The sequence below is a fragment of the Plectropomus leopardus genome, chromosome 12 (genome assembly GCF_026936395.1).
Source record: "Plectropomus leopardus strain MGB_pleo_1.0 chromosome 12, ASM2693639v1, whole genome shotgun sequence".
Taxonomy (NCBI): domain Eukaryota; kingdom Metazoa; phylum Chordata; class Actinopteri; order Perciformes; family Serranidae; genus Plectropomus; species Plectropomus leopardus.
The window spans coordinates 34,637,462-34,665,122 of record NC_142187.1 but is presented as its reverse complement, the minus strand read 5'-3'; the positions used below and the strand labels follow the sequence as shown (position 1 = coordinate 34,665,122).

General features: G+C 39.0%; 1 protein-coding gene across 6 annotated transcripts in view; it reads right to left on the bottom strand.

The window, feature by feature from the left end:
- efr3a (EFR3 homolog A (S. cerevisiae)) overlaps window positions 1–19,502 on the bottom strand; it is a 143,673-nt gene extending 124,171 nt beyond the window's left edge. The window contains exons 1-2 of one of the 6 annotated variants that reach the window (XM_088085927.1): window positions 19,318–19,502; window positions 18,917–19,029 (exon numbers count right to left, since the gene is read on the bottom strand). In XM_088085927.1, coding sequence (XP_087942053.1) covers window positions 18,917–18,926 — 10 coding nt within the window. In that variant the 5' untranslated portion in view covers window positions 18,927–19,029; window positions 19,318–19,502. The other 5 variants (XM_088085929.1, XM_088085926.1, XM_088085930.1 and 2 more) reach the window with 5 other exon arrangements.
- Between the last annotated feature and the right edge of the window lie 8,159 nt (window positions 19,503–27,661).

Genomic DNA, 27,661 nt, shown 5'->3' with positions numbered 1-27,661 from the left:
ACTGTGAAAACCAAACGTAAAATACATTTACTTACTGAAACAACTATTTGAGTCAGATATTGTCAAATATTATCATATGTACATTTTCACTCTTGGTTCATGCAAATAGTGAATATGAATGACATGAACAGCTGTTGGTTTTTGGCAAAGAATCAGCAAACTAGGCAGACAGTAAACATGGAGGGGCGCTCGGGGAGGTGCAGGAACGTGAACACGTCTCTGTTCTCTCGTGCTGCGGATTTTTTAAACGTTTCTAATATCCACAGTCTCCTCCCACTCATAAAACCAAAAATCAGCGGAGGCTGGGAGGGAGCTGAGGGGAGTTTGTACGTAAATATAGTTCATCTTGTACAGTTTGTGTTCTGGTGCCAACAAACAAAAACTACACAACGACCCGGTGGTCAAATAATGACTGTCTGCATTAAACTCTACCAATAATAACAATGACACCAATAATAATTATCCTTCATAAATATTATTAGCAAATATTTGTATCTTCTTTTATCTTTTTGCCTACATAGGCTGCGTGTCTGCTGTGGAAAGTCTCCAAATGTTTTGCATTGCATGATTTTCTATTCTTCTATTTTTGCATTAATCTACTTGTTTGATTTTATTTGCCTCAGTGGAGTTAATTGCAGCAGAGTTTATCTTTTTCATTGGTGGTAATTATTTTTATTGACAAGTTTTGTTATTTTGTTGTATTTATTAAAATTGTCAGATTTTTATCTACCAAATCCTGCATTGTTTTTAATCAGGATTCAACCAAGTAAAGCAGTTCGTAACTTTGTTTATTTCTTCTTCTTATTATTATTATTATTATTACTGCATTTTCTGATCAACAGTCAAAAGCCATTAAATACATCCAGTTAATAAATGATATAAAATGGAGAAAAGCAGCAAACCGTAAAAAAAAACTGGCAGTTTTGTGGAACAAATTGCTTAATTAACTGATTAATTGACTTGAAAAATTATAGTTTTCTAATAATTAAAAACTATAATTCCTTGGTTGATTGTCTTTTTTGTTTGTTTGACATTTCAAAGAATCAATCAAGCAGAACTTACAAAAAAATCCCTGTTGCTTTCTTAAATAAACTTGCACTGAATTAAAAGTATTCTGCATAAAAACTGCTTTGAATTTACTGAAAGCTGTTCGACCGTCTGACTGCGACCTGCCTCAGTATAAAACACCTGAGATAAAAACCTACAAATCAAAGCTCACTGTCAGCTAAATGTCTGGAGATGGAAGTTAAATGTCAGTAAAATGTCTGAGAATGTTAATGCGCAAAGCAGGTCAGGAGGAAAAAGTAGAGGAAGACTCTCAGGACGAAAATCACATCGCATTTTCTGGCTGAGAGGATTCAGACTGCTCGGACTTCATCAGATCAGGAGTCAGCAGAGAACCGTAAAGTGAGAGCGAGGTGGATCTGACGCCGACGTCGTGGTTTCTGCAGAGACTTTCCCGAATCACTTCAGTGCATAAAACTGCCAATTTTATGTTCACTCGTCACTCAAAATATGTTGAATCTAACCGAGATACACAATAACTTTAGCACCCACATCTGTCTACCCATGTCTCATATCGTACCTCACACGCCAGCGCTCAGATTTTTATGAAACCGTGGCAGAGGAGTTCAATCAAACGCCCTTTTGTAACATTTTGTCTCGACTTATCCTTTTCGCCTCCGTCTCTGAGGCAACATGAAGCACACAGGCTGAGAAAGTTCGTGTGCAGCATCGTTAACAACGTGACGGTCGAGGAGGAAACTCATTTCAGCGCTGAGCCCATTTCGGACAGTTTATCCATGCAAAGGAGGTTAATTGTAATTATAACTTCATCTGCTTGTTAATTTTGATCCCATCTGCACTGACCAAAGCGGTGATTTTCCCCCTCGAGCTCGGCCGCCATTTCACCCGCCGATGACGTTTGTAGAATCACCAGAAAGAAACGTTGCTACAGACTTTTGTGGATAAGTTGAACTAATTCCCAACTTCCTCAGTGCAAATGGGGCTGGAAGTAGTAAGAATGCACATATATCAAAGTGTCGACAAAAATCGGAGCGAAAATAAACGTTTTCCATTTATTAGAGAACCGAGTTGAAACCAGCTCATTTTGAGGAAAACAGCTTTTTCCATCACGATTTGATCGACGCCTCCTTGGATCCCAGTAGGGATAATAACAATTAATCGATGATCGATTAATCGGTCGTTAAGAAACTGAACAATCGAACTGATTTTTGATATTAATTTTGTCTGGAATCTGAATTAACGAGGAGAAACAGCAGCGATGAAGCTTTAAGACATTTCATCTGTTAGTCCTTCATGTCCGACTGAGGTTTAAATCTGTGCTGATATTTTAAACTCGCTGCTTTGTATTTGAGTGTGTCTGGATGTAAAAATGTATGCATGCTGCAGCAGATATGTGTGTGTGTGTGTGTGTGTGTGTGTGCGTGCATTCTGCTGCTCAGTCAGCTGATCAGTCAGCAGTGTCTTGTTTGTGTGTGTGTCTTGTTTGTGTGTACAGTACTGAATATTTTACAGTCAGCTATTCTGACGTGTGTGTTGTCCCTGCGTGTACTCGTCTCTGCATCCAAGCGTTTGTTTGTTTGTTTGTGCATACATCTGTGTTTGTGATGCGTGTGTGTGTGTGTGTGTGTGTGTGTGTGTGTGTGTGTGTGTGTGTCTAGCAGGGTGGGAGGGATTGAATTAATTGAGCATGAAAGACAACAGATGACCTCTGGTGCTTCAGCGCTGCCGCCAATCAAACATCTGCCAGCCTGAGGCTCAAGGACGACTGCAAACCGGCCGCACGACCACACGCAGTCCTTCATGCTCAGATTCACCTGTGGACACGGCCTGCCTGCACGCTGACGGCCTGCATGCACACAGCAGCTTCTGGTTGACGAATGTTTTAGTTAGAAATTTGCAAATATCTGGATCTGCAGCTCGTTGTGTCAGTAGACGGGCGGGAGCGGTACGGGAGGTATCATGTTTCTGTCAAAATATCTATATACTGTATACATATATATATAATAACTATCAAAATAGTCACCTGGGAAATTCATATTCCAGACACGGGACAAGGCGCAAAACCTCCTGAACATTCATTAAGTGGGATAAAATATTTTGTTGATTTTCAAACAAGATCTTCAAACAAAAATTTCAAAAAATGATTTTCAGGATCGTTTTGTATTTTTAACATACATAAGGTGCCAAAGTGCATAAAACAGCATCAAAATAACGGTTATTAATCAAAAAAAGTGCAAGTGGAGGATCCGCCGCACCCCCTTGGCTAAACCGCTAATGTCCTAAAATCATTGAAACATCTCAAATCCTAGAAAAAACCTAAAATCTAAGAAATGTCCTAAAATCCTAGAAACAACCTAAAATCCTGAAAATTTCCCAAAATCCAAGAAATGTTGTGAAATCCAGACCCTTTTTTTAAAATTACACAAAAAAATAAATAACTCTTCCAATAATACTTCATACATAATATCATACATAATATTGGCACAAATGTATAAAAAACTCTTTCATATTGGAATAAATTGGCTGGATTTCTTTCAATAACATGGGGAGAAGGCAAAAGGCAATTTAAGAAGAAACTGCCCCCAAAAATAGCACAAATATCAGTAAAAAAGCCACAAGAAAATGATCAGGAATAAAAAAAGAGGAAAAAAATGAAGATAAAATAAAAACAAAACAAACAGAACAAAATGACTTTTATGAAACATAATTTTAAACATTTAATTATAAGAATAAGCCTATTTTTTCTGGACATTTTTCCCTATTTTCTTGATCATATCTCACATTCCCTCTAGCTAATTCTCAGGTCACTGTCTTGTCACTTTTTTCCTAATTTTTAGAAATTTGTGGGACATTTCTTGCCTTCTGCCTTTTTGCCCCCATGTGTTTTTTTTGAATATATCAAACCAGTTTTCTCAGGTTCCAGAGGGTCCACAAAACTGATGTTGATCCAGGCATTAAAAGGGTTAAGGCTATACTGTAGGTGAATTTAAGAGGTAAAACAGTGTGAATCTGGGGTCATGTTAGACTATCAGGAGCTCTGATGATGATGATGATGATGATGATGATGATGATGATGATGATGATGATGTGAATCTCGTGCAGGCGCTGCAGCTGCTGAGGTGACACAGCACGAGCTGCGATTCATAAAACCAATAAAAACAGCGACGCATCATCCGCATCATGTTTTGGCCCTCCCTCACTTGTTATGATAACGTGAGATCTGTTCGCTCGCACCGATTGGTCTCGAGGCGTGTCAGTCGAGCGTGAACGGGCGAGCTGATTGGGCGATCGGGACAAGTGGGCTCGACGGTTCAGGCAGAGAGCAGATCAATGGCCGCCGCCGTGCAGGCTTGTTCACAGAGACCTGGACTCTGTTAGCATCTCTTACTCTGTCACTGTCACACACACACACACACACACACACACACACACACACACACACACACACACACACACACACACACACAAGGGTACGGCAACGCTGTGCGCACACACACAAACACAGGCGAGTCACAAATTAAAAAGCAGCCCCCTACCCGACTCGTTGTTCTCTGAATCCATCTCGTTGGGAGTCGAAGTGGAGGACGGCCTGCCAGGTGGACCTCGATGCCTCCGTCTCCCTCTCTCTCTCTCTGTTTCCTCTCTCTCTCTCTCTCTCTCTCCCTCTCTCCCTCTCCCCCCTCACACACCGACTCTCATCTCTGACCTTGCAGTGTTTGTGTTTCCCTCGCAGCAGCCGCAGGCAGCAGCAGCAGATCTGCTGAAGGCTGCAGGTGAAGCTGCAGCGCTGCACGCTCGAGTCCAAACTAAAGCACCAGCTAAAACACTCCAAACGTCCTCAGCACCGACTCCCCGGAGAGACGAGAGGGAACACGTTAAACGCCCTGCACACACACACAAATACAGATACACACACATGCACACACACACACACAAATACAGATACACACACATGCACACACACACACGCAAGAGATGACATGAATGACTGTTTCCTGGGATTGCATGGGTTTATATGTGTGTGTGTGTGTGTGTGTGTGTGTGTGTGTGTGTGTGTGTGTGTGTGTGTTGGGTTGAAGGTGTTTTAATCATCCTGATTGGAGTGCAATTATGCAGATTTACTGAGCAGGACTGCTGTTGGAGGAATTTAACGTTTTGAAATGTGTGTGTGTGTGTGTGTGTGTGTGTGTGTGTGTGTGTGTGCAGTGTCTATTTGCATCTGTGTGTGTGGGCCTCTGTGGTTGTGTAACAGCTTTTTTCCATGTGTGCGTTTTTCAGTGTGTGTTCGTGCTGGAGCTTCTATCTGTGTGAGGACCAGTTTCAGATTAAGTTTGTGGAAAAGTGAGGACCTTTGGAGAAAATTAGGACATTTTTCATAAGCAAACACATTGTGGGAAAGAGGGGGACTATTTTTTCATGATGAATTGAGGATTATGAACCCTGGGATGATTAAGAAAATTCATGGGTATTAAAGCATTCATACAGATTTTTTTCATGTGTTTGTTTTGTTTTCCAAAAGTAAAGAAATTTTGGGAAACGGGACTATTTTTTTTCATAATGAATAAGGGGTTGTGAACTCCAACGTAATAAAGAAAATTCATTGTCATTAAAGTATCATTTAAGTTTTTTCTTTGTTTTTTATCCAAAAGTTTTCATGACGAATAGGTTTATGAACTCCAACATGATTAAGAAAATTCATGGGTATTAAAGAATTCATCTGGGTTTTTTCATGTGTTTTTTGTTTGTTTTTTTTGTTTTGTTTTTTATCCAAAAGTAAACACATTGTGATAAATATGACTATTTTTCATGACAAACATGGGCTGTGAACCCCGACATAATGAAGAAAATTCATGAGTATTTAAGTATTCATCTATTCTTTTTCCTTTTGTTTGTTTTTGTGCTTTGCTTTGTTTTCTCAAAAATAAAGAAATTGTGGGAAACAAACTGAACTATTTTTAATAATGATTAGGGGTTGTGGACTCTGACATAATTCAGCATTCATCTCCCTTTTTTCCCCTGTTTGTTTCCTTGTTTTTTATCCACAATTAAAGACATTGTGAGAAATTGAACTATTTTTACACAATGAATAATGAGTTGTGACTTCTGACATAAATTAGAAAATTCACGAGTGTTAAAGAATTTGTCTAGGTTTGTTTTTTCCCAAAAATGAAGACATTTTTGTAAAAAGTGCAAACAATTTTGGAAAGGACGTTGAGGACGTTTATTTAAAGTAAGCACAGTTTTGAAAAGCATGGACATTTCTGCAAAAGGACAAGATTTCAAAAGTGGAACATTTTTAGAAGTAGATGGTTTTTCTAAAGTGTTTGGAGGGTGAGGGCATTAGAGATTGTGTACATTTCATGCTGACTTTATTCTATAATCTTCACCATTTTTGGAGGTCACCATCAAAAACCCCAGGTCTGAGGCAAACAGGCGCTTGCTCCTGTGAGATATAAGTTAACTCAACCTCCCATTAATTATAAATATTTAGATAAACGATCACTGACATTTGTGAATTGATGCCAAATAGACCAGATCTGCTTTGCGATGCATCTAAGAATCGATTATTGCCCTTACTCCTATTAAGAATTACATTTTGCATTATGGTTACAGTTAGGGACCACAGATAGCAGTGTCAAAAAGTGTCCTCACAAGCATATAAGTGTGTGTGTGTGTGTGTGTGTGTGTGTGTGTGTGTGTGTGTGTGGGTGGGTGTGTGTGTATAATAGTCACAGATGGCTGCAGCAGATACCATCATGCCACACACACAGTCAGATAGCTGAGAAACTAATTTTAGAGTCTGAGCCCTCCCAAAAAACGTCCCCCGAAAACGTATTTTCCGAGAAGGCGAGCGCTCCTGTGAAAACGCTTAAAATCAAAGAACATTATTTCAGCTCGCTGACATTGGTTTGATCTTTCCACTGATTAGGTTTTTTATGTTATTAGTGTTCTTTTCATCTTCATTCTTATCTAAAAAAAAAAATCATGAGACGATCTGAGAAGGAAAAAAAACAATCATCTGATCTCCACACATCGCTTCATTTTAAGGGGTCAGTGAGAAAGGTTGGAGAGCACTGCTTTAGAGTGACTTTTCATCCTGCTCGAGCAGCTCGCAACAATCTATCAAAAAGTAAATCGAATTCAATCTCAAAGACGTCACTTTTCTTCCTCAAATCAATTACTGTCAAAACAACTCGCACTTTTGTGATATACTGTACGGGCTGATGAATTCAATTTGATGGAAACTGTGACCAACTTTTTCTGAACAAAACAAAAAACAGCTTTGTTTTCAGTCTCACTGCATGAGCTACTGTTGCTGAAAAAGAAAAGGATTGAATGGACTATGAGTGAAACTACTGCATTATACAATACAATGAAAACAATAACAACATGCACTTTTGTCCTTAAGTGAACAAAGTTGGATTTGCTCGCCCTCCAACTCACAAATGCAGAATAAACTGTTATCTAGGGCTGTAATCAACCACAGAAAATCAACTAAAGTTCTACGGACTTTTCAACCAATCGATTGGTTGATAAGGGGAAAAAAAATTGTACGTTATCTCTAAATAAACTAGATTTTCACATGTTGCCGAGTCACTCTCCCTGGTAGTGTTGTGTGTTCACCAAAGCAATTTCTTTTTTCCGTCACAGGGCTCAGTATTAAGGCTTATCCAGTTTCAGACCAGGGGAATGCCTCTGGTGAAAAATAAATGTGACCTCCAATGTAATTTTAAAACTTTCACTTAATTTTTTCAACTTCAGTAATCAGCCAGTGTTCAGCCGCTGCAGTGCTTTCAAAGCAAGCATCAGATATAAACAGTAGCGCAGCGTCCAATGAAAGTTTCGCTCACAACAGCGTTTGGAGCCAGTGAGGACAGCTCTTTCATCAGCTTCATATCCAAAATTCTTGCCATAATGGCACAGTTTTAGTCTTTTCAAAAGAATAACTACACATCTCATTAGCCCAAAATGTAAACAAATACAGCACGGTTTGCCCCAATGCATCCTTGCAGATTTGTACCTGTCTCTGCAAAAGATCTGCATCTGTATCACATAATTCTTGTTTTGTTTACTCACTTGGCTATAATTATAAAATACATTTTTAAAAAGCGAGCTCCTGTCAGTGGGAACCCCTCAGGTCAGTGTGCTCAGACATTCTTTCCACAGACTTCATAAACAGCATCTCACATCCAAAAAAGGCCAGACTGCTGAGCCGGAGGGATCGCACAGCGAGCGTCTGGACTGCTACTGTGTTAGTCGCATGTGCTCTGAAAACAAATGCCCCATGCTCTGAGAGCTGAACAAGAGGAACAAGACAACATTCAGACCAAAGATGGGCACTCCTCTTTCCATATATGATGCTCTTCTGATAATTTAGCAGCAGGAAAAAACTGATACAGAGAAGAAAGGCATCCTGAAAGCTGCAATTATAAGCATATGTGATACTGAAAAAGACACTATAAAGACTATATTAACAGAAAAACATTTGCAAACTGTATGATGATTTGAACACAGGCTGTTAATAAAAAATGATTTTTTAAAGTGTGTCGTGCCCTCCCAGTGAACGTCAGCAGGTTAGACTGGAGATGCAATTTCAGCACCGAAGATCTAACTTTTTTGAATTGTTTTTTTCACTTTAGGTTTCGGCATGTAGTTTGAGACGGGTTTCGAAACGACCAAGCTGGCCAAGCTGCTCACTGTGTTTTTCCCCAATTTTCTCAGGTTTAAATGCTGAGGACTGATGCCAATCCAGGTGTTAATGGGTTAAAGACGCATTACTGCCAACAACGAGACTGATGCTCTGGAGTAAATTGTTGGTTACTCTTGGCTTCAGTGGACTGCTGAATACACTTTACTTCTATCCGCTGGCTCCTATAACAACACATGGCTGTCCACATACATTTGGCCATGTACTGTTTTGGCCTAAGTACTTAACTGGATTTTCTAGATTTCAAAATAATTGATCATTTTAATAAAATTACATGATTTTGTCATTTTAAATGTAGTTTGAACTACAAAAAGCATTGGAACATGTGTGACATGTGCATATTATTTGAGAAACAGTTTCTATTAAGTATTTTTATTTTGTTTACCAGTGAGCCAAAAAGCTTTGCTTGTTTCAACATCAAAGTTCCCAATTTCCATTCAGTTCCTCTGATTCACGACATCATAATTTGCACACAAAGACTTTGTTGTTAATCTGCACATGAAGGCGTGTTTTAATTCCACCATGCAGTCATTTCTCGGAGTGAAAAACAGTTGGTACCGACTAAAGTAAACCTGTGATTTCACATGCTGCTGTTGTTCTGCTACACTGCCGCTGCTCAACATCTCTGCCGACACCTGTCTGATGTTGATAGAGACACAAGCAAGCATCCGACTACAAAACAGGCCAGAGGAAAACTGTAAAATCCTTCACAAAGTGCAGCGGAGCAGTAAGCCGAGCGTCACACAACAAGCTCACAAAGATAAAAGCTTCTCCCTCTCTGCAAAGATGCGACTGGCGGAGGAAACAGAGGGAGGCGCGATTCTTTTGAAGTTATATTTAGGCCAAATCCTCCTTTGCAGTACAAACCGTCTTCCACTGTGCATACAAATCACCGCCAACAACTGAGGGAGGAACCGTCCTAAGAGCACAGGAACCGCCTGCACGCATGCAATTAGCCAGCGGAGCATCAAAACGACGCGGGCCTGCTGGGTTTGATTTCTCCTGCATCCCAAATTCTCCAGTTCCACCTGGGACACAGGTGCACGCCGGGAGACAGGGTTCTCATAAGACCCAACTTTTATGATGTGAACAGACAGAGGCGTCACCGCAGGAGGTGCAGATCCATTTAGACACATCCACAACAAAAACTGGAAGCACTAAAAAAGCGTGACGTGAAAGGACACAAACCTTTGACTGACGTTTTTTTAACAGCAGGTGAAAAGGGGAACAGATCCGTCTGTCAAAAGTTATTGAAGTTCATGTTATATAAAAAAGGAGACATTAATACCTGACAAGCAGTCAGCCTTCTTTTGTAAAGGATTTTCAACAGCAAAACACAAAATCTGAGAGCACGTATGGGGCTACTGCGACTGGCCCTGACCTCCAATCATAGAGCTGAAGTGGCCCCCAATTAAAGCAGGCTGAGTATCCCCGTGTTCATACACCCCTACAGAGTAATGCGTTACTGCCAGCCACTGCAGCAGAAGGGCTGGTTTTGGATATTTTGTATTCTACACGTACTACACACCATCTTTGTGCACTTTCACTCTCCATCCCAGTTCTTCCAGTTTTGAGTTGATGTGTTCATCATTAAAAAGGCTCCACCCCAGTTTCTCGTTTTACTCCCGACTGCTGACTCAAGTCATTTAGAAACACTTCTTTTAATTACCGTTCTGTTGTTACTTCTTCAGCGCTGCTTTTCTCAATTCATTTGGGGAGAGCAAACTCTTCGGCTGACTGGTGTCTGAGATGTCTGGTTAACGAATCTTTGGTTAACGCCGGGTGATCGCAGTCAAGAGCTGAACGTGTGGAGTTACAGCCGCAGATCCAGCAGTAACATGCAGCTGCTCAATTAAATGTCACTTTAACCCTTTGAAAACACAGCAATTTGACTTTATTTCATTCAAAAACATGGGAAGAAGGCAATGAGCAACAGAAGAATAAATGGCCTATATGTGAATAAAAAAGGTAAAAACAAAACAAAAAGAAGAAGAAGAGACAAAAGAGTAGAAAATGACCTCAAGAAAGTGCTTTTTCTCTGCAATATAATTTTAAATACATAGTTAAGAGAATTATAAATGTAGTTTTTTGGACATCCAAGAGTTAAATGCCCATTATACTATTCTGCAGACTGAGTGTTCACAGCTTTACTCTTTGCAAAAAGAGAAAAACACAAAGGCCTGAACAAAATCACAGGAATGACAAAGACAAAGATAATCACCTGAAAGTTAGTAAAGAAAGAAAAAAAGAAAGAAAATGACCTAGAAAACTGCTCTAAAAATTATTGTAATTTTGTAACAACATTTTAAATGCGTAATTATGATAGTTATACGTTTTTTTTCTCTAAATTGTTCTCCCAAAAACTTTTCCCTAGCTTTTTAAGAATAATTTTCTGAATCTACTAATTTTTGGAACTTTTTTTTTTTACCTAGTTGCTCCTTGTCTTTTTTCCATGTTTTCAGGGTTCAAAGGTTTTAATATTTATGAAAGCCATCTGAAAGCAGCACAAGAAAAGTGATGTTGCTGCAGGTTTCAAAGAGTTAAATGCCCATTAACCAGCTCTGCAGACTGAGAGTCCCACAGGAAAACAGGGAAATATTTTTAGGGTCGAAGACGACTCTCCTCGCTTTCAGCGGGACGTGCACAGCCTTACTCTTTGCAAAATGAGGAAAACTCAAATGTCTCAACACAATAACAGGGAAAGTATAAAGTATTTCCCGGCAGGCATCCTTCCATGCGTGCGTTTATCGCTGCATATCTAACCGCCAGCTGATGCGACTGTTCACCCAGTCGACGGCAGCAGCAGAGAGCGCGAGAGTGACGGCAGCGACGGCGGGTTTGTCCTACATAATGACTTAATTGAGGTGGTTAACACTTTGAGGATAATGAGAGCCTCTAGACCACAACAGACCCAAGAGTGAGAGCAGCGCACACACACACACACACACACACACACACACACACACACACACACACACACACACAGGAAATGAGTGTCGATTATTAATAGCAGCAGCACTAAACGCAGCACTCAGCCAAATCGACGCAGGACCGTCTACTTTCTGTCTCTGTGTGAATCAAACACTTCAAATAACTATAATTCATCACTCCGATTGGACGCTTTTGTGATCATTTTATTTGTCCAACGTACAAGAGAGATAACAATAATGACGACAGCCATATAATTCAGCATCAAAAATAACCGTTTGTCTAATTCCATTTTATTTGCTGAAGTAACATCAGTGTGTGTGACGATAAACACAACAGACGGGTTTCTGTATTCAGTCTTCAGCCTTTGAAAGCTGGATCGACGTCACGTTTTTTGTGCTGCATTCAGATGCCTTTGACACGTACTTTAACCTTTGAACAACAAGCACGTTGGATCGATTTCTTCCAAAAGACATTAAAAAAAGGCAATGTGCAACTCGGCAAGAAATGTTGCACAACTTGCAAGAAACGATTAGATTTAGAAAATAATATTTTGAAAAGCTAGGGAGAAGTTTTCCAGATATTTTTATTTATTATGAGTATATATTTATACAGAATTATTTATTTGTTAATTCTCAGGTTTTTTGTTTTTTAACTTTTAACTTGTTTTTTTTGCCCAATTTTGGTTAATTTAAGTTTCTCATTTCCTTCTTGCAAAGTATTATGAGAGAAATCAGTCTAGCCCAGGTTAAATGGCCAAAAATAAGGACAACACACACACACACACACACACACACACACACACACACACACACACACACACACACACACACACACACACACACACCCCATTCTGTCACATTAACCCATCAGGGATCAATGTTGAAGGTGTCACATTACCGTTAATGTAATCAGCAGTTTACCACTGGGAGTAATTACAGAGCAGAGACGAGACCCGGCGGGCTGCAGAGTCCTTGACGCTGCAGACGCTGCCCGCAGCGAAACGCCAACATCCAGACACATCAGCAGTCTGAAACACCACCCCGCCTCCTCCACCCCTGCACCGCCAGTCACTGCTCCCAAACATAACGAGCCCCTCTGGAGGGGGACTTCTTGGGACATGGACTGACTACTCATCCGACTGTGTCTCAGCAGCCAACTGGGTTTTTAGGAGAAAATCGTTCTCCAGTAAACAGCAGCTGGTTACCTGCCAGAGCAGCTGCTGGAGGAGAAGAAAGACGAGGGCGCCCAAAGTCCAACTTTCCCAAAATAGAAACACTGTCAGACACGAAAGCTCGTACACACACGCACACTTTCTGAAGGCTCGTATCTTGTTTATTTGCGCTGTGCTCTACTAGGCGCACGTTAAAGATTAAAGAGGTTGAAGTCAAGACAGAGGAGTGACGGAGAAAAGACAGACGAGGATTTAGAAGATGTTTGATCATAATAATGCATCTTATATTGCATCGTATTCAAAGGATGTGTAATACAGCGGCCGGATCCACAGCTGAGAAAGTTACAAAGAATGCAACACAGTGGGGGAAATGTTGAATTATTGAAAAAGATGAATAGTTAAAATTGTTGAGGTTTAACTGCAGACAACAAAACTCCTGTCAGACAGGAATCCCTGAGACGGAGGCTGAACTCTCCTCATGTGACTCATCTTTCTCTGTAGTGGGTGTTGGACATTAAAATTACTTGGAGCAGATTTCTACAACCTGCTGCACCATCTGAACGCAAGTTTGACCGTAAGGTCCACATTTACTGTATGCTGTAACATATGTAGTGAGTGTTTGGTAAACTCATCCAAGGCTTTGTCATTATTATTTTATTAGAATAACTTTCTCACTTAAAAAAACACTGTGTAAGATTTAGAGAGATTTTGTGGCATCTAGCTGTGAATTACAGATTGCAACCAGTTGAAATTCCTGGTTAGTATTCCTACAGTGTTCAGGAGGTTTTTACGGGAGCCGCATTATCCACAGAGGACTTTTCCTCTCCAAAGCAAACAGCTAATTTAACCCTTAGGACGCTGTAGTATTAAACACACTCGTATCGATCCGCGCACAAGATGCGCTTTTCAAAATTAGGCTATAAAAAATGTTATGCATTAATAGGATTTTCTACTTTCATTGGGTTAATTATTACTATCAAATATTCATTAATTTTCAGAATATTGACCCTTTCAGCGCCAGGTTTTTGTTGTGATAACACTGTGTTTTACATGAAAACAGAAACAAAAATGTGAATGTCATCAGATGGAAAATACTAAAAATGAAAAATTCAGAGTCAAAAGCCCAGAATGACACCCAGAAATAATACAAGTCATGTTTTTCTGCTTTGATGGCTGTGGGATCAAAAATGTCAGTCTGAATGGGTTTTAATGGAGCATTTTTTGACCTGAACAGTCTGAATATAACATTTTTTCTACATGGTGTATTTTAGACTTATTGTAGGAGCTGAGCTGGAAATTTCCTAAATTTATGCCATATGCATGAACACAGCCAAAATTATCAAAAAAAAAAAGAAGAATGAAAGAATGCAGCAAACAGTGCCAGTAAAAACTCAAAATAAATCAGTGTTTCTCCTATGCTGTTGGAGAGATGAGCGGCTCGCCCACCACACACTAATGTGTGGATGCCTTTTTTCTTTGTTCACTGAATGTTCAGGAGGTTTAAATCACCGGTGCCACAGAGAACAAACTGACCCGGTGATTTAAACCTCTAAAAACACAAAATAAAGCAGCTTCACATTCAATAATCAGCGTTTTTCTGGTGCTCTCATGGCAGAGGAGCTGCTAACTACAGTGGGTCATTAAAAACTGTGAATGTGCCTATTTAGAACCAGTTTCTGGTTTGTCCTTTTTGGGCTACTGTACAAACACGGTGCAGCACAAACATCTCTAAAAACATACTTTTCATGTTATATTCCATTTCTGCCAACATATCCTCATCTTCCTACAGCAAAAGGTCATAAATGTTATTTTGTCTTAACAACAGTCCAAAACCCCCAACATATTCAGTTTACTATCACAGAGGACAAAAAGCAACAAGTTCTCATGTCTGAGAAGCTCAAACAAGGAACATTTGGCATTTTCAGCTGAACAGCTAACTGATTAATCGATTAATCGGTAAATCGATTCAGCTCTAACTGACCATGTTGGTCACTCATCTCTACTCATGCTGCAACTCAACCAAATCAGCTGCCATTCAGTCATCACTGCAGACATTTTATCCATATCAGGAACTCTGGGAGAAAAAGGCGCCACTCACGTCTGACAGAGCAGAGGACAGAAACAAAGGAAGCTGTTTTATGAAAGGAGACAAACTGAATGAATGCCGTCATGTGAGGCGGTTTGTTCGGCGTGCCGGCTGTGTGCATGTAACAGATTAAATTAAAGGTCAGCAGCCTCGCTCGCAAGACTTGCAGAATGTCAACAGCTGCTCCAACACAAATCTATTCAACATGTACATGAAAATACAAAGGTAAGTTTCATTATTAATTAATTTGATTTATTTTCACTTTTACTCTTTTGGCTTTGAATGATTTTTAAAACAAGATAATCAAGACAAAACTATTATTTTACTGCATTCTGTTCTGAAATGATGCTCTCCTTTTGTCTTGCATTATAAATCCAGCACGCCCCCCTCCTTAACAGCGGTTTGACTGACTTAATTATTTTTCAGACTATGAGGGAAAAGGGAGAAATATATGCAAAGTCATTACTTGTCTATGTATTATTATTATTATTATTATTATTATCATTATTATCATTATTATCATTATTATTATTATTATTATCATTATTATTATTACTGTGTTGGTATTTCTATGTTTTTATTTTATTTATTTATATAATTTATTTTACATTAATTTTTAAAATTGTTTTTTTAACTGAAGTATATTTGGGTTTTTTTTTTGGTTTTTTTTTAAGTTTTTCTGATTTTTGTGATTATCAGCTGCCCTAACGTCTCCCTCGAAGTTGCTTCCCATTCAGTTAGCTACATTTGCTAATCCGGAGAAATCATTTCTGCTCACTCAGACACAACCATGCAATATTATTTTTTGTAAAATTAAACAGTTTGCCTTGATATATATTGTCTTTCTGCAGATACATTTTTTAATCTCCACAAGGCAGGTAGAGGTGGAGGCAGACATGACCCAGAGACAGAATTAATGTAATCATGAGAATAAGAGCAACACTGCAAAATACCAGATTAAAAAAGGAATGATAAGATGATTTTGACGTCTGCTGTGTCTACACATGATGCAGAGAGCAAATGAAACAGCAGCAGAATCTGAGACTCTGTGACTTTTCTGCCGACTTTACCCAGTCCACTGATACTCCTCCTCAGAGACGCACCACCTCAAATCCAACCATATTCCAAAAAATGTTGTGAACTGTGAGGAATCAGGTATGCCAACTGAAATCAGTCCTCAGTTATGTTAAAGGGAAAGTTCACCCAAAAATAAAAATTCAGTCATTATCTTCACACTCTCATGCCTAAAAAACATGACACCTGTGATGTTTTTCAAAACAACTTGGCACGTTGGGGCTTCAGGACACTTGGATCACTTCAGACGAGCAGTATGGAGACGCTTTGTGGTTTTATTATATGTTTTTTTACGTCTGAATCCTGCTCACCATTTGCTGAAATTATTTGGGAGATGAGTGCAACATCTTTTTCCCGTGAACCTCAGGCAGCGTTTTGTGGACTGTAAAACTTTGGATCGACTTTCCATCGGCATGAGGGTGAGTAGAAATGAATGATTTTTCAATTTTGGGTGAACTATCTCTTTAAGCCTGAGCACAAGTTACAGACCACGCTGTGCACACGGCTGTGTGTGTGTTAAGGATTAAATAAAGGTCAGTCAAAGTGCAGTGCATGCAGAATGTCAGCAGCTGCTCCACAGCAGTGAATATTCAATGCTCACCCGAAGATTTTAAATAAAAAATGCACCATCAACTGCCTAGCTGTTTCAAAAAGCAGCATAACAAAGAGCACAGAAAAAATACACGTGTTCATAACAGGCTTATAAACCAACACCCAACGACTAAGTATCAAAAGACAAAAGATGAATTCATGACTCACAAGCACTAAACAGGTGGCTGTCATGTGACAAAGAAACTGTTTGTGTGCTTCTTTCAGTATCTAGAATGTTGTATACACACAATATACACCAGTATACTGTTATTTTTATTTGTTTTCTTTTCAGTGAGAAACAGGATGAGACACACCTTCAGCCTTTGGTCTCAAATTGACTCAACCACTGATCCAGTCTGATTCACCTTCGACCTGTGAAGTCACAAGACTCTCCAGTGTTCAGCCAATGTGAGAGAAGAGATAGGCCTGACTCTATTTCAACATTTTTGTCATGTTCATGTACCCGTTTATGTGTCTGCACAGTCACTTAACAGCAGAGGCAGAGAGGAAGCAATGTAAGTAGACCAGTGACGGAAAGAGATGACAATAAAGTGTTCAAATTTGCTGCTCTTAGCCTGCTGGCCATGCCATCTCCCCTTAAAAAGTGTGCTTTTAAAGCAGTAATTTGCCTTTTGAATGCAGTATTTTCACTTGTGAGGAGTGTTTTTAGACTGATTACATTATTTCTTCCAGTATCAGAAACACTGAATTGATCCTGGCAGGAAACTCTAATTCATTACGGTCGCTCTGATGTAAAGCATAAAGAGTTATAGAATTAAAATAAGAAGTATAAAATAGTATAAATGAGTGTTTAAAGTGTCCAAACACATAAATATATACATTACAATGTATAAAACTAGAACGTTAAGTTTAGAAATATAAAAATATGTGTAATGCTGCAGAATACAACACAATACACATAAGCAGTAATGAGGCTGGTTAGGTAGCAGCAACAGACCAAACACGGCTCAAACATGCTCCTGAGCCAAAGCCCAACTACTCTCCGAGTCTGACAAAGTACTCGAGTACTTCCTTTAAAATGAACTTAGGTATTCAAAGATCTTTAAAGTTCTTCTTCTTGTGGGCCGTGATGAAGTTTGTACTCTGTAAACAAGAGTAAATAAAATGATGTAAAATCATTCTGCATCGCAAAAACTCCAAACATGGACTCGATGTATGGCCATGGTGGGGAAGCCTCATCTCCACCTGCTGCCGCAGCCATTACTAACACCGCATAACCAAATATAACCGCCTGCTGGTGACCTGTCCTCTCCACCTGTCCCCACCGATGAGCTGCCCAATCTGAGGAGCACATGCACGAGGTAGACGCACGTGAACACCACCTCAACACACAATCCACACGCAGAACTGCTCGATCATAGTTCATGGACTTTTATATTTTAGGAAAAAAAATCATCTGCCAACTTCAGATCATATGTAACGAACAACAAGGGCCTTCAAAGAAATGTAGTGGACTCAACATAATAAGCTTACAATAATAATAATAATAATAATAATAATAATAATAATAATATAAATAATAATAATAATAACAATAACAATAATAATGTTTTATTTTATTTATTTAGCCTTTGTTTAACCAGGTTAATCCCACTGAGATCAGAGATCTCTTTTTTCAATAAAGTGATTATAATAATAAAACTCAAGTATTGATACTCAAAAACTGTACTGAAGTAAACTGCACTGTTCATTAATGACCAAAACTAAAAAATGTAATATTTTACAATAAAGTTACTCTGTGAAAGGAGCCATACTGTATAATAATACATTTACATTATGACTAAAATTAAGGACTTTTGTTTGCAATGGAGCATTTTGGACAAATATTTATGCTCTTTTTTTATTCCCCAGTATTAATATATGACCAATATGTTGCTTGTCTTTACTTTAATTGTTGTTTTATTGCTGCCTTGTTTTTATTTATTGCTTTTCTGAAAAGCGCTTTGTAACCTTGTTAAGCAAAGTAATATTAACAACATTATATTATTATTATTATTAGCATTATTATCATAATTATATTATCAAGATAAATATCTGAAGCTCAATCAGTAAAAATCAATAGCTGCAGGGACCACAGGCGACACAGAGACCATCACTCAAGCAGCGGCAGTGAACGCCTCACCGCACTTTATAACTTCAGCCCTCCTGTTTATCATTAGCAGAAACAGTGACATTAAACGCAACACATGCACATCCCACAGTGTGTGCTTTTTATGCAACATGCTGACAACACACGCCCACTGTCACTTTCACAAAAACACACGCGCGCGCGCGCGCACGCACACGCACGCACACACACACAGCTTACCGGCTGGCATCCTGGCGCTAATGTACCGCAGTTCCTCTGTAGGCTGAGCACCGATGGGTCCCGGTCCTGGGTTAGTTAGCCTCCATGTAGCTTCTCCTGCGGGCTCACCTCACCTGTATCGGAATGACGACTCGTTAGCACCAAACCAGCCGCTCACGAGCTCACACGACACATTTAGACCGCGTCTCTCAGTGACAACAGAGAGACATGAGGGGACCGAGTGTGTCCGCAGAGACAGCACCGAGCCCTCCTGTTAAAACACCGACTCGTCTGTCCTCGGGAATTAGCCCGAACAAGCTAACGGCTCGGTAAAGTCCAAACACCGCGGCGGCTTCACGGGACACTCGCACACACACAGAGACATTACGTGAGACATTTCGGGGACGAGCCGGTGGACATACCTGTAGGTAAACAGCAGCAGGACAGATTAGCTCGTACACATTACTGCAGTGCTTCCTGCTTTACGGTGACAGACAACACGGAAGTGCGCTGCAGCTCCAAAAACTCCCCCGCTCCGGTCCGACAGTCAGGGACCCGGAGGAGCCCGGACACGGCTAATTATAGCCGCCTGCGGCACGGTGAAGTCCCCTATGATCCGCTTTACCACAGCCCTGTCTACTGTAACGTTTTAATCCTGAAAACATGACCAATAAACACAAGTTTAGACTTTTATTTACATTATAAACCTGTATGTGTCTGTCAATCACGTTTAATTCATTTAAATATATATATAATAAAAAAGGGAAAAAAGGCAGATTAAAATAATAATAATAATAACAAAAATACTACTACTACTACTACTACTAATAATAATAATAATAATGTGTTATCAACAGAAAAATAATAATACAAATAAATATAGTATAGTAATAATTAATGGAAATGTGTACAGATGGAACTTTTTTTGATTGATTTTCCATTATTAGCATTATTCTTACTTTGTCTACATTTATGTAAAATTTTAGTTTTATTTCGTCTCATGACACTCGTGTATTGTATTGGATATTCATGTACATAGTACATTACACGGTTATTTGAGGGCATCTTGGGATTTTAGACTCACATAACCTGTCAGGTGATCTGTACATACTGCTGCTTATGTGGTGTGTCTCTGCAATTTTTTATGCCTGAAGAAGGGCTTCGGCCTTAAACGTCTCACGTGTGGAGGTAATAAATATTCATGGAGCATAAGTGTGCAGCCTTTATTTGTAGTTTTTTTCGTTCTGTCCAGCACCGAGTCTTTACTGCTTTTGGATGTGTGCAGCGCAAAAGCTTTCTATAATCACATGTGTAACTCATGGGATAAAGCCACCTGACGTAACGAGGGGCAAATGTGGTATTTATGTGTTTCCAGTGGTGAACTGTCACTAGTGTATTTACTTGAGTACTACAGCCTACATACAGCGGCGGTTCAAGCACATTTGGTGCCGTAGGACAGCCCCTCCAGACCCAAATCCACACAAATATCAAATGAATGCAATTCAGTTACATACATAACAATAACAGTGACTGATAACATGTTGTACATAGGGCTGGACAAAATGGCTTTAGAATATTATCGCAATATTTTTAGGCTGTATCAACATGCACGATATTTGTCACAATATTTTTAAATGTTCTTTAAACTAATGTTAACTACTAAAATACAAAATTATTGAATGAATTACTGTTGCAATACAGTTAAATAAAGTAGCTACTGTCATAAAAATCCCCCCTCAGTGCTTAAAGAATTACACGCCACCCACTTTTTGCACCACCCCCATCCAAAAGGTTGAGTTAATGCTAAACTGTAAAAAAAGTTTGCAGTTTAGTGAGTCGATCAAACCAATACGGCTGCCATGGTTAGACTCTAAATGCTAAATCTGCACACACTCATGGTATCAATGTTATTTGGGTGACTGGACTGTATCGTACACATGTGCCCAAATAGTTTAATGAAGAAAACAAATGGGCCTGTGACATAATTAATAATGTCACCAGAGAATATGTTGTCATTAAGATCACAAAAGAGGCCAAACAACCTAAAAATACCTCTCCAAGCTGAAGACTACGTGTGTGAAAGTGTGCTGGTTGTGCTTTTTAAGCTCTTAAGGACCTTTGCTGCACCGTCCAACGGACTTAAGAGGTGATTAAAGGCTTTGGCCCCCACAGATGGCTCGCCAAGCGTCTGCTGAAATCAGATGAGTGGCAGCAGCCAGCGGCATCCCTGCCCGACAAAAAATGGATTAAAAAAAAAAAATCAAAACAGATCCTGTTTGTGTAATTACTCTAATGCAGCGGCGTCCACATGTCATAATTGTACAGTGTGACAGAGGTGGATCTGCACACAGGCACGCTTTGAAAAAAGCTTACTGACAAAACACAAACAGATTTATCAGCCAGAGCAACACGGCGCTGTCAGCGCGACGGGAAAACACAGCCTCACTCCCGCTCAACACAACAGGTCGCTCACCGGTGACGCCCAAAACTACACATACAACCGAGAGCTGCAGCCACAAGCACACACTCACAGAACTGGAGGTACGTCCAGTAACTACGATTTAACACTGCGTATAGTAAATATGATTTTCTGCGGAGATATTGTATTTGTTGATTAACCCTTTGAAACCTGGAGCTGCTTTCAGACAGCTATCTCAAGTATTTAAATCTTTGAACTCTGAACAAACTGATGTATTTTCTTAAGAAAACATGGGAAAAGTGGCAATAAGCACCTTGGTGAGAAATGTTTGACAAACTGCAAAAAGATAACTCGATTAAGAAAATTATTTTTATGAAAGCAAGGGAAAAATGTCTTTAAAAATTTATAATTATCAGACATATATATTTAAAGTTACATTGCAGAATTGCAACTATAATTGTTAAGCACCTTTTCACCAGTAATTTCCCTGTTTTTTGTTTCTTTGTTTTTTACTAATTTTTTTGCTAATTAAAGGGTCATTTCTTCTTTTGTTGCTGATTGCCTTTTTCCCATGTTTTTTAAAGAAATCAAGCCAATTTTCGCAGGTTTCAAAGGGTTAAATGACAGCAAAAGTCAATGTAGCGAAACAGACTTTTTTTTAGAATTTAATACGTCTCACTGGTTTAAGGACATTTCTAGAACTTTAGGATGTGTCTAGGATTTAAGGAAATTTTTAGGACTTAAGGACATTTCTAGGATTTTAAGAGAATTCTTGGATTTTAGGAGATTTCATGAATTTAAGAGCATTACTAGGATTTTGGGACATTGCTTTGATTTTAGGGACATTTCTTAGATTTTAAGACATTTCTAGGACTTTAGGACTTAGGGGGCTTAGCGAGGATTTCTGTCGGGGCTGCAGGGGATCCTCAACTGGCATTTTTTGATAAACAAGCTCTATTTTGATGCTGTTTAATGCACTCTGGCAGCTTGTGGAAACTACAAGTACAAAAAAATCCCAGTGTGAATCACTTTATTTTTATTGTGAATTAGAAAATGGTTGAGGGGCCAGATTTGGCCCTCGGGCTTCAAGTTGAGTATCGCTAAGATAGACTCTTGACAGTCAGAGCATTTTTTGCATTTAAGGAATTAAAGATGTCAAAAATCTAAAGCATTGATAAAATACTATCTTTATACTTTTCCAGTGAAGCTAACTGGAGGAAATATTGAGTATCCAGCAGCCAAAACAGCCTGCAGCAAACAAGACTCTTGATAATATTATTTCAAAGTCCGCATTATAAAAAGCCTCTTAATATTCTATCAGAGTTCAGGCCTGCAGACAGCAGGGGTCCATGGTTCATTTAAAACTGACTGAAAGTGCTTTCCCACAAAGTTTCTCTTCCCTGGAATCGAGCGAGGAATCCCCAAAATACATCCATGAAAAATTGACTAAAAAAAGATTTCATTTCCGACGACTGTCAGTTAGACCTATCGTCCCTCTTTCAGAGGAGAGTGTACAGAGAGGAGCTTCTACTTGAAACCACAATCTTCTTTTCCACTGCAGCCTGGGTCTCCAACAGAGAGTCTGTGACCCCTAGGGGGTCCTCAGAGAATAATAATAATAATAATAATGTTTACATGATGTTAGAAAAAGTGGAATTACTGTGTTAGTCTGACTAAAACTGGACTTTTAAAAAGCATGTAAACATGTTAGTCCGACTGAAATCAAACTAAATCAAACTTCTTAAAGTCTGACTAACACACCCAGATAATGTGACGCCTCAGTCGGACCTGAACTGGACTCCAGTCGCCGAGCCGGCCTCCCTCGGTGGTTGGGAATATTGACTGTTATTAAGAGGCAAGGGGTGCTGCAAAACGGGTCAGGCATTTTAATAACATTAAGCACTGAGGGGGGACTTGTGTTTTTAATTTTTGCCTAGTTGAGGGACATACAACTTGAAAAAGTAATATTTTATCTTAATTTAGAATATAAAAAAAGTCACACCCAGTTTCCCCCATCCTCCTCTGATAGATTAAGTCCAGTGCCATAACATCGGCACAGAAGCTGAGCGATGTCCTGCTGTGGACGGGGCTGCAGCGAAACATACAGGTACTTTAGCCACCTAAAAAAAAAAATCAATTCCAGTTTAAGTGTGGCATGCTTTAGACTTAAATGTTCACTTGCTTGTGAGAGCTAAATGCATTTACTAAAATGTGCAACTACAAAAAGGGAAATCATAGCTACTAAGAGCAAAATAATGAAATAAATACATTTTTTCCACGCTTTCTCCCATTTCTGCTGCCATGAAACGTCACGCAAACATCACACCTCGGAAACTCGGGTATCATCAAAACTTCCCAATTTCCCACTCGTAATTACAACTCTGGAGGAGCAGACGAAGGCAGCATTACTCCATCATGACTTTGTGTGAAAACACCGACTAAAAAAAAACTAACAGAGGGAAGTTCTTACTAAAATAAATGCAACTTTGGGAGACACTCATTTGATTTGTCTAACACAGACTGCTGGAGCCTCAGACATGCTGCAGATCACATTTTCAACAGAAACAGGACTGAAAATTGTCCAACTATTCAGCAAAAGCCTTAGCATAGTGATAGAAGATCAGTATCTCTGTTCACTGAAATATGATGCTGAATCATATGTCTCATGTTATGGGATTGGAGTGCACGGTCAAACTGCGTCTGCTGATTGGAGTGCAGACGGCTCCGGGAAGGCGATGACAATCGACCTGTTTTGTCATTTAGTTCGGAGGCGTAGTTGCAAAGCACAAATAATCAATGGAGAGAGGAAAAAAATCTGTTTTTGAGGAATGAAAAGACGTACGAGAGGATATCACAGCCTCTGAAGGACCGGGAATAAAATACTGTACTCCCTGAAGGAAAAACACTATGCATACATACTAATATTTCACAATTATTTTGAATATGACGATATTCTGAATTTGAGGTGCTATTGTTAATGTAGCATTTTTCTAATAAGACATGCTTAATATGCAGATATTATTTCGGGCTTTAGGAGCATCCTTTGGACATGAATACATCACATTCAGAATAGGGCTGGACGATTTAAGAGTACTCTGAGAATCACCATTATGTACTGATATTTTTTAAAGGGATAACATTATTTTTCCTGTGTTGTCAACGTGTGCTCCCCCATCAAACTGTGTCATAGGAGCACACGTGCATGAGGATAAGGTGGGTAAAACATACTTCAATTTAAAATAAATTGATTTAAAATAATAATAAAATAAAATAAAATGGTTGTGGTCTACAGACTCAGGAGGAGTGTTGCTCCTGTTGCATTAATCTAGGTTTGTGCTGGTAAAATGTATACAGCATATAAAATGTTTTAAGAAAATGCAAAGAAAAATTACAACAAAAAGAAAATACAGAAGCGAATATTTAAAATATAACAAAAATTAAAATAAAGAACTGAATTTTTAAAAATGAATAAAATAAAATAAAATAATATTTACAGCCAAATGGGTCTCTAGGCTAGTTTCTATTGTCCACTACTGCTTTGGTGCATTGATCAAAGTTGTAATGTTAAAATGTTAAAATAATGTAAAATACTGTCAATTAGATGTGTAAAATAAAAAATAATAATAATAAAAAACATTTAAGAAAATAGAAGAGGCAATGTAAAATAATAACAAAAACAAATATATGAAAAATAGCAAAAGGTATAAATAATTGAAATAATAATTACTTCAAGTAAAAATAAGTGCTGAAACAGAATAAAACACACAAAACCACAAAGTGATGAGTGCTATGAGTATCAAAACATTAAAATCTAAAGGTACAGGTGCTTCAATACAACACCTGCAGCTTTAAAACCAGCTTTCACCAGAACAATGTGAGCACTGTGTGTTAGGAAACTGTGGTAAACTACTCGGTAAATTTAAACTCAGATTAAACTGTAAAACTAGGCAGTGCTTATCAAATAGAAAACAAATTTCTGTACTTTATTTGCTGTTACTCGTTTTAAACGTCTGCAGAAACTAGTTTTAGTGCGCTGTTCTGCTGTAATACGGTAATTTTATCAACACGAACCGCCATCGCGGTACCGCAAAAACAGCCTAAAAATACTGATATCAAAGTATAAAACTAAGAGGTGCTAATCAAATTTAAACCAAGATTGTGTTACTGTGGTGCCTATTTCTGTCTTAGGCGTCTTTGGAAACATGTTTTAGTGCGCTGTTCGGCTGTGTTACGGTAACTTGTCAACACGAAGCGCCATAGACTTCACTGTACCATAAAAACGGGCTGAAAAGACGTTAAAGGGTAAAAATACGCAGCGCTGAACATACATAAACAACGATCCTGTCCCTGTGTTGCACATTTCACGGCTAAAATGTTTTCAAAAGCGTAGTTTATCTTACCGATTAGCTGTAACTTCCGCACACTGTAAATTAAATCCTCGGCGTTTGTAGAGAGCGCGCCGCCACCATACTGTTTTCCGTTTGAACAGCTGAGCGCCATGGTGCGCGCATTACGTCAGCGGAACGTTCATTGGCCCGCGTTGCATTCTGGTAGTTGTAGTTTTTCAGCCTCTCGCAGTCCTTTTGTCTGTTTTCTCTGGTCATGTAGCCGCAGTTTCAGAGGTATTTGGGCCTTATTACTGCAAAAAAATCCTGGATTTATTAAAAAGATATTTTTTTTACTGCAGTGAAATAATCATTAATGCATACAAAATTCAGCAGACATCCAGAAATTCTGTTTAACAAACACAAGCTGATTGTACATTTAAGGAGCAAACTATTAATGAGTAAAATATCCCCTTTCGAACCGAAATAGGAAATAAATTTAAGACAAGATACTATACGATACCATACGATTACATAACAGAATCCTTTTTCCTTCTGGACAGCACAAGAAAAACAAACAAAATGGCAGGGTGGTAAAACAAAACATGCACGAGGATTTATCACAATGGTTATACATTGTTGTTTACAAAGAATGGAACAAAATATAGGAAACACAATTAAATGGTGTCTATTTTTCTGTCTTGAAATTTGGGGTAATTACAGTGTTACTGAGCTGCATATTATCCAGTGTTGTGCATGTTACTGTCAAAATGTAATTCATGACATATTATTACTTACCTTCATTTGAAAGTAATAAGTAACGTCGGATCAATTTAGCTTATATATTTATTTTTTATTGTAATATAGTTTGGTATGGACTATAATAGTTTGACCACTAGATGGCAGTGTGGGTTTGTGATGTCACATTGGTCACAGGTGATAGAAATTTGGTATTTTAAAGTAATGGTGGAGGGGGAAACGCCTCTGGCATAGGCGATATAGCACCTGGAGTGCCACACGCTGAAGGGGCGCTGATCGTGCTAAAAAAAGAAAAAAAAAAATTTGAATTTAAAAAGCCGATAATTATATTCTGCACCTGTTAGCGCTCTTTGTTAACATTCTGCATTGACAATGCCAACTGAACACATAAAGGAATAAGTAATCACAAAATTAGACTTTTAAGGAGAAGAGATATCATTTACTGCATTCAATACTGTAAAGTGTGCAGTAATTTACTCTTGTAAACCTGAAGTTGTATCATCAATCCTCTCAGTTCAATGAATGGCTCAGTAAAAGAACAAAAATCAGACAGCAAGGAAAGAAAATAAATACTTTGTTTATGCTTTTGAGAAAGAGGAAGGACTCTATGAGCTGCTATTCACTCTTTTATTAAAACACTGTGTACATCCACGTCGCTGCACTGTCAAAATTGAAAACTACACACACACGCATGCATGCACGCGCGCACACACACACACGTATGCACACACACACACACACAAACGCTTTGAATGTTTACCTGTGAGGCGGCCTTCATATAAAAGGGAATAGATTTCAAACACTCGCATAAAATGCAATCAATCCATCTCTTGCTTTACTCCACTCTTTCTCCACACACACTCACTCACACACACACACACACACACACCTCACTGCAGCACCCAGAGGTGGAGGCGAAAAGTGATGTCGAAAGCCTCAGTTTGCACTTCAAAGGCTTGTGTGGGTGGAAGACAGACGCCCGCAGTGAGCTGCAGCACAGTCATGAAAAGAGCGGCTGCTGGAGTTTAACCTCCTGTGAAACCTCCTCAGCATCCGACAAACACCAGATCAACTGTGATGGATGTTTAACACCGAGCCTGGAGGAGGCGAGGGGGGGGGTGGATGGACAGGTCAATGGTCTCACAGTTAACATCAATATCTGTTGTAACCTTTATGTATTGCACAGGTGGGAGGTTTTATATAGACCTGGCCAAATATGTTAGTAGATTTAGCGTCTGACAGCCACCAAACTGTTCATTCAAC